Here is a 20,643-nt window from a genome sequence, read left to right as displayed (position 1 = left end):
CGCAGCTGCAAAAAAGGCTTGTTTTTCACTCGCAAACAAAATGTGTAAATGAAAAAGATCGTGCACAAATTTCTTGCAAATGCAAAAAAGCTATGATACCGTGTGGAAGTGAATGTCATCCAAACCTAAATGCAGGAATGTAACTAGCGATGAAAACTAACTATGGCATCAATATTAAATTTTTACGTAGTTTTTTTGATAATAAAATTAAAAAAATTGTCATGTTTTAAACCATCACTGTTTTTTTTAGATAAAGTTTTTGTATTATTGAAACGTTTATAATGTTATTTGAAAAAAATATATATACCTATATGGTCCAAATACTCATATGGTCCGGCCCGTTAATAACCAAACGAGTATTATACTCAAATGGTCCGACCATACGCGTACGGTCGGACCATACGCGTATGGTCGGACCATATGAGTATACGCATATGGTCATGACCATACGCGTATGGTCCAAATACTCATATGGTCCGGAACATATATATTATCGTTATAATGGGATCCGTTTTAATAGTGTTATTTAAGATTTCAAACATGCATGAATTTGAACTTCAAGATGGATTAATTTACTGCCACACGGGCTTTTGCCTCTGAAAAAAATATCCCATATACCTGTAATATTAAGGTATTATATATGAAATGTTTTTTTCAGAGACATGTTCCTGTGATTACTGCACTCCAATAAAAACTCTTTAGGAAGCTACCAATTAATTGATTTTAATGGGTGGGCAAGGATGAAAAATTATGAACTGCATTTTGTTAGTTTTATTTTCTGTTCTGTCTTTTTTATTTTTCACTCTGCTCGGTCCTGCCTTTTTTTATTTGTTTCATCCTGATTTTTTAAAAATAAATTGTCATCCTGCCTTATTTTTTGGTAAGTTGCTTCGGGCTCCAAAAAGGACACAATAAGGTTTCAATTTCTTTATTCCTGTGACCTAATAGATGGGATGGGCATTGAACGGTAACACAACTATTTGTAGTATGGACAACAGAGTACGCGCTGATATTTTTATTTGTTTATTGATGATGATATTATGTTGCTGATATTGTTTTGTTTACGGTTCGTTTTTTTGTTGTTTTGTTTTGTTTAGCATTATTGCATGAAAATTTGTCCCCAGATTTCAAAACACAAAAGCATTGTTATACAAGTTATACTGTGTAAGGTTGCAAATCGATGTTGGCAACGTTTCTCGACCATTGGTTTTTGCGACCAAGATATTATGGCATTGGTTTGGATGCATTGGTCCCACAAGAAGAAGGACAGAAGAAGGTGTAGAGGGGTCAAAATATCTCATAAGGTGATCCGACTTGCAAGAGGCATTTATAGACAAATCGGAAGCTAAATTACATGTGCAAGTACACAAAGCACATTTAGTACAAAATATGAAAGTTAAATGCATATGAAAATAGTCATTTTCTGTCCAGTCACAAATATACAAAAAGGCACCGACACTCCGTAATACCATATGCATTTGATTACAGATTTTATTCATTTTCATTCAAGGATATTCAAAATATTATTAGCCCTTGTTTTTGTTGTAAGTAAATTATACAATTTGTCTGGTTTGTTTAATTGTTGTCATTTGAGATCTGTTTTTTTGTTTTCACTCTTGTACCACCGTCACTTTTAAACTTCATGTACGTCAATTTGCATTTAGTATTGTTGCAGAGGGAACACGCATTATGAAGAAATGTGTCGATGCATTCATATACTAGTGAAAAACATGAAATTCAGAATACTTATTTTCAAAAGAATATCAATAAAAAGAGTAACTTGTATATCGGTTGTTTAGTGTAATTTATACGAAGAAGAAGAAATAGAAATAACACCCATAAACAAAACAACAACTTTTACAAGACATCATCTTTGTGTTTATCATTTAACGTATACAGAATTCCATTAACCATGATGTCCTCTCCCTTGAAAAGACGGTCTTAACACTTATGCTTGATTTGCTTCTTGAATACTGATGAGTTACTTTTGGTTTATTAGTTCCCTCTGGCCATGGTCAATATCAAATTATGGTTCTTCTATTATATCTTGTGGCAAAAACCAAATTCGGGTAGTTGGAATATGCATTCCGGCCATGTAACAATTCCCGTAAACTGGCTTTATGACGTATGGCTAATTTAAAAACGTAACGTAAAGCTCGTTGGCCTTTTTGACTTCACCTTGCGGCTTGCAAAGGAGGCCAGTTAGGCCACAAGGTTCACGACAAAAAAAGGGTTACATTTGGGACAGCGTGAGTAAATCTAAAATACAAGCAATTTGTTTCAGTTGACGTACACGAAAATCATTGATGTCATTGGATGTGCAACGGAGAGTTTCCTTATTCATTTTGGCCAAAAAGGCACATCCGGTTGTTCTACTGTACGGAAGTTTAAACCTGGAACCACTTTGTATCCATCTGAATAGTTCGTAAATAAGAAGTATAACACAGTTTATCAAAATAGTTTATCTAGAATTGTTGAGTTATCTCCCTTCTGAAAATTCGACTTTAGCCTTAGAATAGACCAACTTTGTTTTTTATGAATATTTTACACTGATTGACCCAAATGTTGTCATTGTCGGAACCATTATGTCTTGCTGTTATGAGCAAGAGTAAATGTACGGGAAAATTAAAGAATCTGAAAGAAATCTCAAGCAGAAACAAAACGAACACAAACATTTGTATTCAGATATCGCAGATCAAATTTATTCGTTCATTGTGTAATCATACGTTTTTTGATTGAGTTAAGTCTGCCAATTGATATTTTATCGTGTGTTTTTCTATGTTGTGATGTTATGCTATTGTTTCAGAAAAAGGGAGAAGGTTTGGATCCATTAAAACGTTTAATCCCGCTGCAAATGTTTGCACCTGTCCTAAGTCAGGAATCTGATGTACAGTAGTTGTCGTTTGTTTATGTAATATATACGTGTTTCTCGTTTCTCGTTTTGTTTATATATATTAGACCGTTGGTTTTCCCGTTTGAATGGTTTTACACTAGTAATTTTGGGGCCCTTTATAGCTTGTTGTTCGGTGTGAGCCAAGGCTCCGTGTTGAAGGCCGTACTTTAACCTATAATGGTTTAATTTTTAAATTGTTATTTGGATGGAGAGTTGTCTCATTGGCACTCACACCACATCTTCCTATATCTACAAATAGTAATAACAATGATACTGCATTTTGTATTCGTTATCATATTTCCTGCATCAAAATTTATCAAAATCAAGACGAAATCACGGAACTTCGATTCAAAAACCAATTAATAAAATTGAGAATGGAAATGGGGAATGTGTCAAAGAGACAACAACCCGACCAAATAAAAAAAACACAACAGCAGAAGGTCACCAACAGGTCTTCAATGTAGCGAGAAATTCCCGCACCCGGAGGCGTCCTTCAGCTGGCCCCTAAACAAATATATACTAGTTCAGTGATAATGAACGCCATACTAATTTCCAAATTGTACACAAGAAACTAAAATTAAAATAATACAAGACTAACAAAGGCCAGAAGCTCCTGACTTGGGACAGGCGCAAAAATGCCGCGGGGTTAAACATATATCAATAAATAAATAATAAGCACAAAATATTAATTTGAATGCCATATATATTTTTTGTAGTTTATTTTTCATCAGATAGCAGTTCATGGTCTAATAGTACAATTTTCATGTTTTACGTATTTGTCACGTTTTTTTTCTCCAGAAAATGTTCTTGAAAAGGGCATATCTTTGGTTTTCCTGCATCAAAAATCACCAACCTGTAAATTATGTAACACTATAGAGTGGAAAATGAAATTCATTTTCTTATGATACTATGGAAGGGAATATCCACCAAAACTATACAATTCTTAATTTGTGAATTGCAATTTCTTAATTCGTAACATGCAATTTGTTAATTTGTAAAATGTAATTTCTTAATTTGTAACATGTATTTTTTCCATCCGTTACATGAATTTTTACATTTCTTGATTTGTGAAATGTAATTATAATTTCTTAAGGTGTAAACACAATTTCTTAATTTGTTAACGTCTTTTCTTCATTCGTTACATGAATTTCTACATTTCTAAATTTGTGAAATGTAGTTACTTTATTTGAGTCACGTTTTGTGAGATGTGTCTGTGTAATTATTACCGCTACCAGCCAATGAGAAGTTTCGTTTCTAAAGAAAAAATACAAGTAACAAATCAACATGTTAAAAATCAAGAAGTTTAAATTGACAAGTCTAGAAGTTTTACAAATCTAGAATAAAATAGTACACGAGGTCGTTGTGGAGCCATGTCAACTCGTAACTTCGCAAACTCGTACCCAATATTTACCAACTCGTATTTCTACCAACTCACACCCAATATTTTACAATTTATATCCATTAAAGTTGTTATATTATACACCTATTGACTGGGTGTGAGGGTAATAGCAAGTATGTTGTCCCTGGGATCATTTTCAACGGTGAGTGCAGTCTTAATAGTCGAAAAATAGTTATAAAAAAGAGAAATAAAAAAACGAACCAACAAATTCAAATAAACGACATGCATATTGATTTTAGTAAAGAAAATTGTATAATTTTGGCGGATATTCCCTTCCATACTTATGACATGTTCAAACTCAATGTTATGTCAAAACTTTTTTTCCATCATCTTGCACAAAATGCCTTCTTTAGTTTCACTGCATTCAATGTATGTCAAATTTTGATTTAGAGCTTCTAAGAAGAGAATATGCTGTACTACAATGTATTATTTAAACATTAATATCACGTCCTATTCTTACAGACTAGGGAAAAATGATTGTTGTACAGTAAAAAATGGTTCTTCTTATGAAATCGGAACTTTAGAATGCATGGCGAATCCGATACAGTTTTCACCGATACTAATTGAATAATGTCAAATGAAAATATCATATGTATAAACAGGATACAAATGTTACGGAAATCAAATAAGGAGGCTTGCGGGTATAAAATTTTCAGAAAAAAATTAAACATTTATTTTTCACTACAAATTTTATTTATTATCTTAAGCAGTTGTTACTTTATCATATTGTACAAAAAACATTCCAAAAAATCAATTTGTGTTGACCCCAGGTGAATTTTAAAATGAAGATATCTTTGAAAAAGCTCCAAATTATTTCCCTTTGGTGCAAAATGTCATTTTTTGGCATTTAAATCGCAATATCTTTTTTAACTCATCGGTGACCTATATTATTTATTGTTATTTTCGAATAAGCTGTACATAAACTAAATAATAGTAAAATTTAAGCGATTTCTGTAATTTAGTTTTTTTTTTATTTCGATATTACCTCTATTTCTCCTCTTAGTTCAACAGAAAAAAAGGACATTAACAAAAATATATGCTTCTTTCGTAGGCAGATTGTGAGCGTAAATGAACGGTGACCCCATTTTTTTATTTTCATGTTTCTATCAAGTATAAGATAAAGTTCATTAATAGAAAAATATAGCGAAATCTTAGATTAAAAAAAAAATGATTTATACCCGCGACCCCCCTTATCCAAAAATCCATTTTAACTTTGGTGCAATAGTAATAAACACTAAAATAAACTTTCAGCTGTAAATTTAAAAATAATTAAAAGTGTTCAACGCTAGCATCATGGCGGAATGTCAGAATTTATCGGGAACTGTCGGTCGACTTACAAGTAAAAATGTCCAAAATCCAAAGAAAATAAAACTCAAAAAAATGTATACTTCGTTATCCATCGATCGTTTAGGGTCTCCACCATATTACAGACCAGGGGAATAGCTCTGGTAGCGAGGATGGAGGCGATTATAGACGGACAGATAAAAACACATCTGCTTCCATTTCTACATTTTATTCAGACAAAGATGACTTACAAACAAAAATACAAATTACTGACAAAAGGGGGAAAACTCTCTCTTACACACAGAAAAATAATGCGACCATACATACTGTTATTTATAGATTATCGGTGATCATCTCAACGAGATTGATTTCCTCACTTGAGCCGGGACGGCGAAAGCGGGAAAGACAATCGAGTTGAGATAAACAATGATAATCTTTTTATCGCTATTTTACCTATGACGACGTTGTCAATTTCATGTCATTTCGTTAGCAACGCCACGTGCATGCTTAGTTTCTAGCGATAATTTTTCATCTCGAGCGAGTAGCATGCTATGAAAATTATCACAAAAAAGATCAAAGGAAAAATGCACAAAATAGCGATAAATAACACTATTAATAAAAAACATAAAAAAAAAATCTCACGATAAAAATTAATCGTATTTTAATATTGAAGTGTTCATGACTGACGAATACATATTGAAAAAAATAATAGGATTTATACATCCTACAATTGTCATGATTGTGTCGAATGAAAATTCAGAAGAAAGAGAGGTAACTCATTTTGTCTGTAAAGGAGAATTGAAATATTATATTACTATCAGAGGTCCCATTTATATTTAACATCAATACACGTAACTATGTAACTATATATAATATGCTTTATTATATTGTGATATATTTAGAATGTATTGAAGGAGGGTAGAAAATCCTTAATATTTCAAACAAGTCAAAGTTTTGTTAACAGATATAAAAGAGGCGAAAAAATACCAAATGGATATTAAAACTCAAAAGTCGAAAACAAACTGACAATACCATAACAAAAAAAAACCTGACAAAAAGTTAAAACAAAAGTATACAAATATACAATATAGATATCCAAAGATTACTCAACACGAACCCCAGTAAAATACTGCGGTGCCCCGGAAGGGTAAGCAGATCCTGCCCAATATACGGCACCCGTCGTGTGAAAATCAATGCATCGTAAGGCTACGCTTTCCAAAATGTTGAGACAAGCTAGCTCTGGAGGTTTTATAAACGTTTAATCAAAGGGAAGACTTAAAATTGGTTTATGTTTCTATAATGCTCGAAGCATTTCGGGAAAGAACAAAGAGCAATAAATGTAATAATGTGTCGATGTAGGGCCACATATCTTAATGCAGACCGTTAATAGTGATCCAGCGCGTAACAAATCTGGTTTAGTCATTTGGTCAATTTGTTTAAAACGCAACGTTTATATTTGTATGGATATCAGCGGCATCAGCATGTATACGCCTATAGCATTTGCCACTGGACGATTAATCAGCGGCATCAACATGTATACACCTATAGCATTTAAAACTGGGAGATTAATCAGCGGCATCAACATGTATACACCTATAGCATTTGGCACTGGAAGATTAATCATCGGCATCAACTTGTATACACCTATATCATTTGCCAATGGAAGATTAATCAGCGGCAACAACATGTATACACCTATAGCACTTGCCACTGGACGATAAATCAGCGGCATCAACATGTATACACCAATAGCATTTGCCACTGGAAGATTCATCAGCGGCATCAACATGTAAACTCCTATAGCATTTGCCACTGGAAGATTAATCAGCGGCATCAACATGTATACACCCATAGCATTTGTCACTGGAAGATTAATTAGCGGCATCAACATGTATACACCTATAGCATCAACATGTATACACCTATAGCATTTGCCATTGGAAGATTAATCAGCGGCATCAACTTGTATACACCTATAGCAATTTGCCACTGGAAGATTAATCAGCAGCATCAACATGTATACACCTATAGCATTTGCCACTGGACGATAAATCAGCGGCATCAACATGTATACACCAATAGCATTTGCCACTGGAAGATTACTCAGCGGCATCAACATGTATACATCTATAGCATTTGCAACTGGAAGATTAATCAGCGGCAACAACATGTATACACCTATAGCAATTGCCACTGGAAGATTAATCAGCGGCATCAACATGAATACACCTAAAGCATTTGCCACTGGAAGATTAATCAGCGGCATCAACATGTATACACCTAAAGCATTTGAAGCTGGAAGATTAATCAGCGGCATCAACATGTATACACTTATAGCATTTGCTACTAGGAGATTAATCAGCGGCATCAACATGTATACACCTATAGCATTTGCCACTGGGAGATTAATCAGCGGCATCAACATGTATAGTATACACCTATATCATTTGCCACTGGAAGATTAATCAGCGGCATCAACATGTATACACCTATAGCATTTGAAACTGGAAGATTAATCAGCGGCATCAACATGTATACACCTATAGCATTTGGCACTGGAAGATTAATCATCGGCATCAACTTTAGTCTTGTATACACCTATAGCATTTGCCAATGGAAGATTAATCAGCGGCATCAACATGTATACACCTACAGCATTTGCCACTGGACGATAAATCAGCGGCATCAACATGTCTACACCTATAGATATATTGATAAGTGATTAATAAAGAAATCAAAAGAGCCAAAAAAATATATAGGTCACCGTGCTTGTTTTCGAGATATTAGCCATAAAAGTTTTGGCGGGAAAATGTTCTCTCTTGACTTTTCATAGCTTTATCATTGACAAGTTTAAGTCCTCAAAAACTATTAAAAAATAATTAAAATTTTATAAGCTTTAACAGGCAGCTTATCATTATACATATAAAGGAATTCTAAAAAGAAAAATGGGGGTCACCGGTCAAAATTTGTTTAGGCATTCAAATGGATAAAACCAGAGGATTCCGAAAATCTAACCAAAATTCCAAAACATGACAAGCTCTCCCTTAAAACATAATTGATGTTTTGATGTTTGACATATATTGAAAATAAATTGTCAGTTTTATTTCAGTTTAGATGCCAATAAAAAGATTTTTTTCTTATCTTCCTGTTTCGCTTTAACCTCTCTGCGAGATCCATTGAAAAACACTTATCAGAATTGTGCAGAATGAATTGATAATTCTGTGTCTATATATTTATTGAAGATTTAAATACATGTACCTTTAATTGAACATTTTAACACTCAATATTGTAATTTTCGTGAACAACCAACCATGTTGTATTTTCATATTCTATCAAATAAAACGAAATCTAAATCGGTCGATTTCGGCCTTAAAATCCTTTAATGATCACTAAAACTTGTCTTAATACATTTTTCACACGAATTGATTTCATTTAATTTTAGCTGAAAGAAAATATTGTGAGTGTATTTCGACATTAACAGATTGTTATTGACATTTTACTTGTCATTAGATCATTATAATTAAATGTGTATTGGCTATGTTCGGTAATGCATTTATAGATACTTTAATTACTGAATTATCACGCAAATGATAAAACTTCAATATAATGTTTCGAGATTTGGATCGGAGATCGAATTGTTGCATGCAATATAATGTTGTATTTTATAAGGTAACAAACATGACATTTTATCCAATATATGTTTATCAAAGGACTTGTTTGTGTATTTCGGATTGAAGCGATGCATTTAATGTTTGTAAGTATTAAACATTTATCGTTTAAAACTTTTAATGTAATTGAAAATAGCCATAAAAAGCTCTTATTAACTGTCGAAAATTAAAAAAATAAATTTAAGAGAAATAATATTTCAGTTAAAGTCTTTCCATTCTCAATTTTATTTCATCACAACTTTTAAATTCCCGTCTTTATATCTTCTTAGTTTGAAGTAGACAAATTAAACGTTTTCACATAAAATGTAAGCCGAGACGGAAAATATAAAAGTCTTATTGAAAAGACGACAGTTTTGTTGACTATTGAAATTGGAAATAAACCAAACAAGTATATTTATACATGAAAATAACAAAAGAGGCACATATCTTGCAACTCGGAAATCATGTGTATCTACTCCTTAGAGGTATGTAATTTCATTTGTAAATATCTTTCTAATACTTGATTATCAACAAAAAGTCTGACGACATATACAACTTTCATAGGTTATGGTTTTCTCGATCAACTCCATGGTAATGATTATATCACCATCAACAAACAATTCTGCTCAGACTTGTACTAGAACTGATTACTGAAAGCCTCGACGTGACAGCGGAAGTCCTAACTAAGACAGATGCACTAAACAAATCCACTTATTTAACATATAGGGGAGTGGAGGAGCTCACTCCCTATAGCTGCTTATTCGCATTTGATTTATTTGTAAATCCCTATAAATAGTCATATACCATTTTGTCACACGATATCACTTCTAATCATTACTGTCTTGGCATGCGTGATTTTTCTTTAATTACAAATTACCAATCTTCTATGTCAAAATAGAAAGTGTTTTTATCTATTCAGATCGAAAGTTCAATATAATTTGTTTTGAATAAATATTCTTGCGTGATATGGTCGAAATTGTCGTGTGCGTGTTTCATTCAAATTATATCTAACCCTGACTATTTACTGATCGAAACATATATTAGGTCAAAATAAAATTATATCTAAATGATTTATTCTTTTGAAAAAGGGTAAGTAGATAGACAGTCTTTTTTTTAGTAATGTTTTAATAAAAGTTTACAGTTGTGAAGGATGCAATTCTTAACTGACTATTTTTTTTTTATATATTAATTGGCTATTTAAGTCATGTTGTTCTTTTATTCAAAATTAATGTTCAATTTAACCAGAGACATATATACACATGTATATATGTCTCTGATTTAACTTGATGGTTGAGTATACAATTAGAACCTAGAATTTTCTGTACACATATGCAGTTGATCATTAACTGCTAAAGAACTATTTTTTTCTATTATGTTCAATACTATCACCTTACATTACGCAAACAAATTATTCTAAAATATAATGCTAATAGGTGATTATTTAAAAGTAAAATATTTGGTCAGAAATACAATAGTCTTAACTACTGTTGTGACGACAATGGTGAGGCATCATCGTTCGGAAGTCAATTCAGGTGATGATGCGTTCGGAAGTCAATTCAAATAAGACCAACTCGACTCTTTATTGTCATATCACGCTGCAAATTCTCGTTGATTTCCTACCGTTCAATACTAAAGCATAGGATTCATTGCTGTTGTAAAGAAACACACTTCTATCGACCCGGGACGACACAGTTAATATTCTCTTATTAATGAGTCTTTAGATAAACCAATACTGCATTTCCTTCTGTAAATATTTATACTGTTGAAACATCTAGTTGACAATTGTGATTTAAAAAGCACCTTACAATGCAATATCAACATTATTACTGAATACCATTATTTTTTTTGTGTTCCTCTTGTTTCGAAAGATTATCACTAGAGATACAAAAAGATTACAGCCCGTATGTTCTGCAACGCCTATTAGGGGAGTAACAGAGAACCTAAATGTCGAAGTACGGGTGAACATTGAGAAATAGCTTATTTCAAATAATGGAATGGACTTCTGAGACCCGTCAGCCATATGAATGAGCTTTTGAATGAGGTATAAGGTATATCTGTAATTAGAAGCTGAAGGGTCCACAGCAGTCACTTCCATTACTCAAAATATCCATTTCATTATTCAAAATTGGCTATTTCTGAATTTTCACGCGTATTTTGGCATTTAAGTTCTCCGTAGTTTAGTTTTAGTTTAAACATATTTATTTATAGTGGATTGGGAAACAAGTTTTACAACTTATATTAATCCCTTTCCACTTTGTGGGTGCGAGTGCTGCCTTGTAGCGGCATTAGCCTACTCTTTTTCGAAATCTACAAGGGTGTCTTTAACGTGCAAGAGATATGGCTCTCTCTTAACACAGGCCAGCCATTTATCGTCCCCGTCCGACGGACTATCATCGTTTCCTCAAGACCATACTCGCAAAAAAGTTCTCCGTAACCCCTCTAGTGATTATTGAGACACAATCTACATATTACTATATAATTGCGAAAGCAAATTTACAGGTCTAACATTGTTGGGTTGATGTTTAGACGAGTTATATGTATATATATATATATATATACAACTCGTCTTAACATGTATATATATATATATATATAAGTACGTCTGAGTCAGACGTACTTATAAATATAATTATTTTCTGTAAATGTATCTTACATTAATTTGTAGGATCCTTTATTATAGATAGTTGAGCTGATCTGTAACAATAACATCTATATGCCTTATATATCATGTACTGTAGTACGCCGCTAGATTAAAACTGACGAGGAAAGGTAACACACGGCCACTGAAAGCTTTATTGTTGTAGAGCCCAGGTTGTCGTGTGGTCTAGCGGGACGGCTGCAGTGCAGACGATTTGGTGTCACGATATCACAGTAGCATAGGTTCGAATCCCGGCGAGGGAAGAACCAAAAATTTGCGAAAGCAAATTTACAGATCTTACATTGTTGGGTTGATGTTTAGACGATGTGTATATATATCTATAATCAGAGGATTAAGAATAGCACTAGTTTTGATAAAAGATCCTTGACAATAAAACGTGATTAAAACGTAAAGCTAAATTTACAGAGTTATCTACATGTAGTGTTAGGTACCACCGTAAAAACGTTTATAAGCGGCTGCGTTTACAATCGACAGTCCGTGGATAAGCTAAGCGCAGGTATTTGTGCGATGCAAGTATACATTTATATATTCTAGAGGGAAAATTGCATTATGTTATGTTTATGATGTAGGGGTTGGAGGCAGTTGGTGTGAGGATAGGGGTATTACAAGATTAAAAGATCAACCAATTCGTGTATATAGATTAAAGATCAAACATACTTTATTAATCTGCAGTACTGTAGTTCATGTACATAAGTATTATTTCAATCCATATTTACGATATTTAATCGCCCTTTTCATAATCTTTTAATCAATAAATATTTATTGGTAATGCTTAAGATATATCTGTTTAATTTTAGATATGAAAATATATTTAAACTAGAATCTTTTATCATAACATATAGATGTATCCTGTTATTACGTACAGAAAAGCAAATGTTGAAAGATTCGAGGGGTTGCAAGGTAAAGAGAATCAACTTGCTACTGATGAAAAAAGTTTAAATTTCGCTTGCAAAGCTCGAACGTGCTCAGTCTACCAATGAATAGTGATATTTTGAAAATAAGAAAGTGAGTGCAAACGAACTAGTCGCGGCTAATTTATTTATTTAAATAACAATCATCAGGAAGTGAACCATTAAAGAAAAACTAATATGCATAAATTCACTTTAGATTGATTTAAAAAAAAACATTTTGTAGGCAAACTCTAGGAGGTCATGACAAAACAAAACTATGGCCAAATAAACAAATATTCTTGAGAAAATTCTTCGTCTTTCAACTGCTTGTTTTATAAAAATGTAACAAAAGATGCCTTCAAAATTTATTTTTTTGAAAAAATGTACTTTAATATGAAAAAAGCAAATTAATTGCAAGTGACGTATACTTTTGACCAGGTACTGTACATTGTTTGGCTGGGATCAATTTATCGAGAGGGGAGCCTTGTTTGTTATATCATGTTTATGGAAGATTCTTAATTCCTTAATGGAATTGAAGTCTAACGAATCAATTTGGTGCATTCGTAAAAATGATATATATTATATATTGTTTGGGCTTGTATCATATTTTCCCTCCGGTTTATATGATCCGTTCATCCTATATTGACTCTTAAAATTCAAGAGTTTATATTGACTCTTAAAATTCAAGAGTTTATATTGACTCTTAAAATTCAAGAGTTTATATTGACTCTTAAAATTCAAGAGTTTATCTAAAAATGAGGGTACTTTTTCTAAAAATGAGGGTACTTGTTATATGGCCTTCCAAATACCGTTTCGATCCCTAACATCACTGAAGAGACATTGATTGTCGAAATCCGGATCTTGTGTACTTAAAAAATATTGACACCGTATGTTTGTGGCATAATATCGTGGCCACAAGTTAAACTTTTATTTCTGTTTAGTATTAAATTTATATTAAGATCCATTTTGTTACATCTTGTGATCAATTTTATTTGGCAATCACCAATGGCAGTCAGCAGGGTTTAAGAACATCAGTTGTTCGACCTGCTAGTCAAATGCGTTTTGTTTAAATATACCTTTTCACCTTTATGGTCTTTTGGAAAATGTTGTTTGTGCTGTTTTAGACCCTTCTACAACGAAATTTGTTTACATGCACACGTATAAAAATTGCGGTTTTTATCCAACGCAATCATAGGTTTGAACGTAGTTTTCAATTTAGACTCGTTTATATATATATATACATTCAATTTTGCAACGGCCGAAAACAGTTATTCGACGGAATAATGGTCTACAGTCAAATCAGCCTACCTTCAACCCCCACTTATTTTTTTTAACTAAAGTGAACTGAGAACCACGCTACATGTCTAATTTTTTTCTATTTAACTTCCTACACCCGTCCTTTCGTAAAAGATTTAAATATAATGTGAATATCATAAGACTTGGTGAAGATAAATAATATGACAAAGTCAATCTGTGTTTATTTAAATATCAAAATAGTAGACAATCTTTTGTTGTTAAATCTAACTTCTCACTGGCTCGGACGAATGTTGGAAATTCAAATATTTTATTAATCATTTATAAACAATTTAAATGAAAAGAAGTATTAAAGTATTTGATGCAAGGTTTATAAGATATTTAATTTCAAACTATATGGTATGAAAATGTGAAGAATAGAGAGAGATTGGCTGTTTTCTTAACATAATATATACATATATACATTTCACGTACGTTTTTGATTCTTCTTGATGTGAAATTGTTGTGTTATTTTCTAAAGGTCAGACAAACATATACAAAGTGCAAGAACTATTACTTATTTAATATTCTGCATTGTGTTTCTCATATCCCTTTGTATTTGTAACTACAAACATTGAAAAGACGGCTTACGATGGGACAATAACTTTAGCAGATTAAAGTGGTTTGGTTATGAATTATACAACTAGTTTACAATGCTTTTACACATATATGACGAGAATTTAATTTTAAATTGCAGGTGTAAAGAAAAGGGACTTTAAAACAGACAAAGTGGAGTTTTAAAATTGAAAAATTTAACAGATATGGAATAGTAAAACTCGTTTGTTTGTCGTGAATCAGCTGTGGTTTATTTTTCACAAAAAAATGGAAGAAGAAGAATCCAGTTTATTTTGTCATATGAAATAATACAATAAAATGTCAACTCAGGTGGCAAACACTCCATTCAAAGCTTATTTAGGGAATGAGGAATTAATGGTGGAGAGACAGAGAGCACAATCAAGATTGAAACAAAGTAAAGACAGAAATAGGAAAGTCGCAATTGAATCATCACACAGCAGATATTTTACCGATGGAGTGCGTGCGCCATTGCTGTCCGACATTAATTTCGGACAGTCTTGTTGTTTGGACGTTGTCAGACCAGCCGCCAAAAAAATACATTCGACCGAAACCACATCGCCTGAGAGTCCCGGGCGTAAAACTGCTATACCACATATTCCTTTTGAGAAAGAAAACAGTAACGTCGTTTTTTCCGACCGATCAAGCAATACGATTAGATCCATAAGGTTTTTACTTCCGGATGGATCGTTACGGTCACATGACGAATCTGCTATGAGCTCTAGAAGTGCAAGTGAACTTGATTTAAGATGGAAGCGATCTAAACATAGTCCAAAACTTGATGCAAGAGATATTTTATACCGCAACACATACTGTGGTTCACCTGATCTGAGGTATCATTCAATCACGTTGCCCAGCATTGCTTGTCAGAATAAAACTGCCGTTCCACGTGTTAGCAAAACTAAAACAACTTCCCCTAAGAAAAAGATAACATTTAAAGATAATGAGCATATGCCAGAAAAGTTTCAAGAACACTGTGTGTTAGATTCTAAACTCGAAAAACAAAAGAATATTCAAACAACAGTTGATATAGGATTTTTAAAAGTACAAAAGATAAAATCTCATTTAGAAGAGATTCAAAGTGGGAATGATGATTTTTTATTTACTGTAAGACAACCAACAGATCTTCATAATCGAAACTCAAATCATCCTCTGGAGCTCCGAACAGAAAGGCCACTTAAATACGAAACAGTGGGACCTCATGGTTCCCGTCTTCACAGGAAACATTCAACATTTCGAACTGTTTTCCCATATTTTAACAAGGAATATAAATCAGCCGATGCTTACAAAGAATATCTAGAAATGGTAAAAACGAAAATAGAGTTAAGTAGTCGGGAATGCACGAGAAATGGCAATGACTCCGTATTATCACATTTTGGGCGAGACAATCGAGTGTTACAATCTGTCATTGATGTCAATACACCGACCGATCGACATGGAGCTTTATCAAATGACGGTCGATCTTTAGTTATTGAAATAAAACCAACATGGAACGAAATTCCTAACGGTCTTCTAGATGAAGAGGAATCTGATGATTTTCGACCAGATAAATGCCCTGTTAATACTCCAGATCATGAATAATACAGCAAGTATTTACCAGTCATACCATTTTAATACTTAGGAAACTGCTTCTTGCTTCTCAAGTGTTGTTATATTATCTTACCTTGCGGGAAGCGTAACAAATTATATAAGAACTATTTTGGGAGTAAACTTGACTCTATTGTGCGTTAACACAGACTGAAAGTGAAAACAAGGTAACTGATTTATAGATTGAAGTGTCTTTAAAAATGAAACTTTTGAGCCTGTTTTTTTACCAATATAATGAATTGTTTGTTAATTATATGTATTACTAAGACAAAACTTAATCGGTTTTTTTTCGGAGCAAAGTCTTACTTGGTTATTTCATAGTCGTTATAACAATTCATTGTTAGATTACCTTGAATAGATTAATTAAAAATTTTGAACTATGCCTCTTTTTTTTTAAACAAACCTATAATTATTTACAATCGCAATATATCTATGGAAAGATGTTTTAAATTTGTATATTTTTGTTAATGTAAAGTTGAAAAACTAGAAATTATTGAATCATGGGCAAACTTCCTTATGACCCCCGCCTTTCATACCTGTTTTATATCCGTCAACAGACGGATTGGGGTTTCAAGAAAGATTTTTATCTATTATAAATTCCTGTTGTATTGGAATAATGTCTCAAAAACCAACAATTTCTCGATGAGCACTTTGAAATGAGCAAATGACTGTATAAAATGGACATGTGATGTCATATCCAATGAAACAATCTATCCACTAACGACTCTAGGACCCTAGTGGCAGCTATGCCTGTTTATTCAGGCCGTTAGTTTCCTATATTGAACGGTTTCGTAATTTTTTGTCATGGTCTTGTATAGCCGACTAAATGGTATGGGTATTTCTAAAACACATTTACGGACCGACCATTTAGCTTCAAAAAAGGGGGGGGGGCATTTTTTTCTGAATAAGAAAGTCAATTAGTTATTCAATGCTATCACCCAAATACTTTTTTCTAAAATAGAAGTGTTATATACGGTATTTGGAAATCAGGAATCAGAACATTATTTTGACATCTGCTTGACCACTTTATATTTTTTTCTTATAAAATTGGGGGTCCGAGGAAAAAAAAACAACATAACCCCTCTTAAGTTAAATGGTCAAATCCCTAAGTGTGCTAATATGAGTAGTATTAATATATTGGAATTGTTTGGAGAAAAAATACAGTAATTGATGCCAACGTAAATATTTTAATAAGAAAAAGAAGAAATATGTTGGTGAAACAAAAAGTTCAAATCTATTTGCAATTGAAAGTGCCCCATGAACTCACTAATCATGCACGAGTGATTCTATTCATAAAAAATGTCCGTGTAAGACCGTTTAAGTACTGTCTTCATATGATATAAGTAGGGTGCCCAGTATCGAAAAAGATGTCTAGTAAACGAATTTAAGTTAACGAATAACACACGGCTGTATTTATATGCAAACGATTGGAAAATCATTACATTTTTTAATCATGAATGTAGTATGCTCCCGTGGTCACGTTTTTCAAAATTTTGTTGTTTCTTAGGGTACCCACAACACCGGCAAAATTTGTTCGGACTCGATGGTATCTAACATCCGGCATAATGACGGAACATTTATAGACAGAAGAAAGCTAGGTTTCTCCTTATTTTCTTATTTTTCAATGATGATTGAAAATATATACATATACAACTATTTTCTATTGTGGTATGCAACATTTTCTACAACCGTTCTATATTAACGAAGAACTAAGTAAAAATGCATGCCAAAATGACGAATTGAGTGAACCTTGCCTCGAAATTGTTTAATTTCTCGTTAAATTGTTCACATTGTACGGAAAGAAATGTATGGGAAGATAGATACTGATACGGAGATTGCAAAACTTGTAATTATGAGCATCTAAATACTTGTATTTCTGTGTATGGAACGAAAGAGATGGGTCATGTCAAATTAAAATACACCGGTATATAAGTTATATTTAACTTTGCCATTAAAGTGCGAGGTTTGGCATGCCATAAAACCAGGTTCAACCCACCACTTTTATTCCCCTTTAAAAGTGTCCTGTACCAAGTCAGGAAGATGGCCATTGTTATAATATTGTTCGTTTCTGTGTGTGCTGCATTTTAAAGTTGAGTCGTTTGTGTTTTCTCTTATTTTTGAGATATTGAGATAAGACGTGGCACGGTACTTGTCTATCCCAAATTCATGTATTTGGTTTTGATGTTATATTTGTTATTCTCGTGGTGTTTTTTCTGTTGCTTGGTCCGTTTCTGTGTGTGTTGCGTTTCGGTGTTGTGTCGTTGTTCTCCTCTTATATTTAATGCGTTTCCCTCGGTTTTAGTTCGTTACCCCGATTTTGTTTTTAGTCCATGGATTTATGAGTTTTGAACAGCGGTATACTACTGTTGCCTTTATTTTTCGTCATTGTTGTTTCTACACAATCACCCGGTTTCGTCTATACATATCATCGGGTTTTTTTATATTTTTTTAAAACCAACAATTTATGAAAAGCAACGTTTACACGGATCTAATCATTGTCTTTCGAAAGAATTTAAATATATATTTATTATAAAGTAAACTTGGCGTGTTAACATTTATCTACATAGGTAATTATAGTACAACACATTTTCCTAATGAAAGGCGTATAATCCGTTATTTCACTGATCTTCAAACTAATTTTAAATGGAATATATATACTCAATAGCAAACACTGATATCTATTTTTTTTTAACATGAACATTATTATATTTTTTAAAAAGGTTTTGAGATACATCGCAATATGTGAACCCCCATTTTTTTTCTCACAAAAAAACCCACTAAATAGCGCTTAATAAACAAAATTTAAAACCTCACCAAAAAGTATACAGAAGTAAAGATTTATATTACTAAGAAGTGTGTAAAGTTTGATGCAATTATGATAAATCGTTTTTAAAATATGGCGCGACATGTTAAAAAAACCACACTCCTGTTTTACAAAGTTCTGTAACTCAAAAAGATTTAATTTGATTTTCACTAAAAGGTTTACAGATCGTATGACCATTTCAAGAAATAACTATGTTAAGTTTCATGACAACTAGATAAGCTGTTCTCAAGTTACGGTGCGACATGTTTACTCTGGACAGAAGGATAGACGGATAGATAGACGGACGGACGGACAAAATGACTGATAGATGGAGGAACGGACGGATGGAATGAAGAACAGACGAACGGACGGATTTATACAATAATAAGTCCTGTCAAAATTGTGTCGGGCTGTAAATACGCATTCTAATGCAACAACGTTTGTAACGTTCATTTTGATTGGATAACGTCACTTTCTTACATGGCATCAATTGACAATTGATGATATGGGACGTACGCGCAAGCGCAGACGGCATATGACATATTTTAAATACATGTTTTAACGTTGTTTTCTGTCAGTTTCATGAGAATGGAGATAACAATATTGTATTTTAAGCTCCAACGGCATCAATTTGGGATTTGATGTTCGCAAATACCCGTTTACTGTCTCCGCTAACGCTAATCCCCAATTGATGCCGTCGGAGCTTAAAATACAATACAGTTATCTCTTAAATGATATGGAAAAAAGACCTCTTAATTAAAGGTGAATAAGTTTTATTAGGATATCGGCCAAGTCGATTTATTTGTATGTCTTCTTGACTTCCTAAGTCATTTTTGCTATATGACTTTTATACATATGTTTGAAATTAATAGATAGAAATTGATAAACGGAACTTCAAATTCGTCATTTAAGGGCAATGCAATAACTCCTTTAAGAACTAATGTGAGAATTTTATAGTAAATGGACAAATGGTAGAGCTCAACATTTTGAAGATAATCATCTGGCCCTTTCGAATTGTCAATGTCTACGGCTGTTTTTAAATAATTGACATCATGCACTTGCATGCCCACCTTTGTTTATTTCTTAGCCATGAAGGCCATCTTGGTTGACAAGCGGGTCCCAGTAAACTTTAAAACTAGATACCCTAATTATAATTAAAAAAGACATATGATTAAAGGCAGCCTAGTAATATTAGATGTGAACATTTATGTAAAAAATTGTATTGAAAGATAATGAACGACGGTCGACCGGTGCCAAGTGATGAAAAAAACAATTTTTCCTGTTGGGTCAAGTGAGCTACAAACAATCTAGAATTCCAAACAAAATTACACCGTTCTTGAATTTAAAAAAAAAAAATGTGTAACAACTGAAAATTTCAAATTTCACGAGCCGGATCGGGCATAGCAAAACAATTTTACTGGCGTTTTTTTTTCCGATAAAAAAAATAAGACATATTATTTATATTTAAGTGTACGCACTGACATGTCACAAATGCTTAAATGGTCGCAATTCAATTTATGATGAAGGTCTGTGGCCAAAGGAAAATAATATTGAAATCAGGTCAAGGGCAATGGACATATGGCAAATAGGAAAACAGATTCGTTAGATCTGTGTC

At 32.8% G+C, this 20,643-nt stretch overlaps 1 protein-coding gene across 2 annotated transcripts; it reads left to right on the top strand.

The window, feature by feature from the left end:
* Window positions 1–2,119: 2,119 nt before the first annotated feature.
* LOC134687021 (uncharacterized) lies at window positions 2,120–16,607 on the top strand. Of its 2 annotated transcripts, none has more exons than XM_063546941.1 (2): window positions 2,120–2,249; window positions 14,763–16,607. In XM_063546941.1, exon 2 carries the CDS (start codon window positions 14,939–14,941, stop codon window positions 16,217–16,219), a length of 1,281 nt encoding a protein of 426 aa, XP_063403011.1. In that variant the 5' UTR covers window positions 2,120–2,249; window positions 14,763–14,938; the 3' UTR covers window positions 16,220–16,607. The 2 variants fall into 2 exon arrangements, with proteins under 2 accessions (XP_063403011.1, XP_063403012.1); XM_063546942.1 differs by lacking the exon at window positions 2,120–2,249 and adding an exon at window positions 9,313–9,330.
* The last annotated feature ends 4,036 nt before the right edge of the window (window positions 16,608–20,643 follow it).

Source organism: Mytilus trossulus, chromosome 10, assembly GCF_036588685.1.
Source record: "Mytilus trossulus isolate FHL-02 chromosome 10, PNRI_Mtr1.1.1.hap1, whole genome shotgun sequence".
NCBI lineage: Eukaryota > Metazoa > Mollusca > Bivalvia > Mytilida > Mytilidae > Mytilus > Mytilus trossulus.
The sequence above is the reverse complement of the archived record's forward strand: the minus strand, read 5'-3'. Positions and strand labels throughout refer to the sequence as shown.

What these genes read in the sequence shown, in the direction of transcription:
- LOC134687021 (XM_063546941.1), top strand. Translation starts at nt 14,939, where the DNA reads ATGTCAACTCAGGTGGCAAACACTCCATTCAAAGCTTATTTAGGGAAT.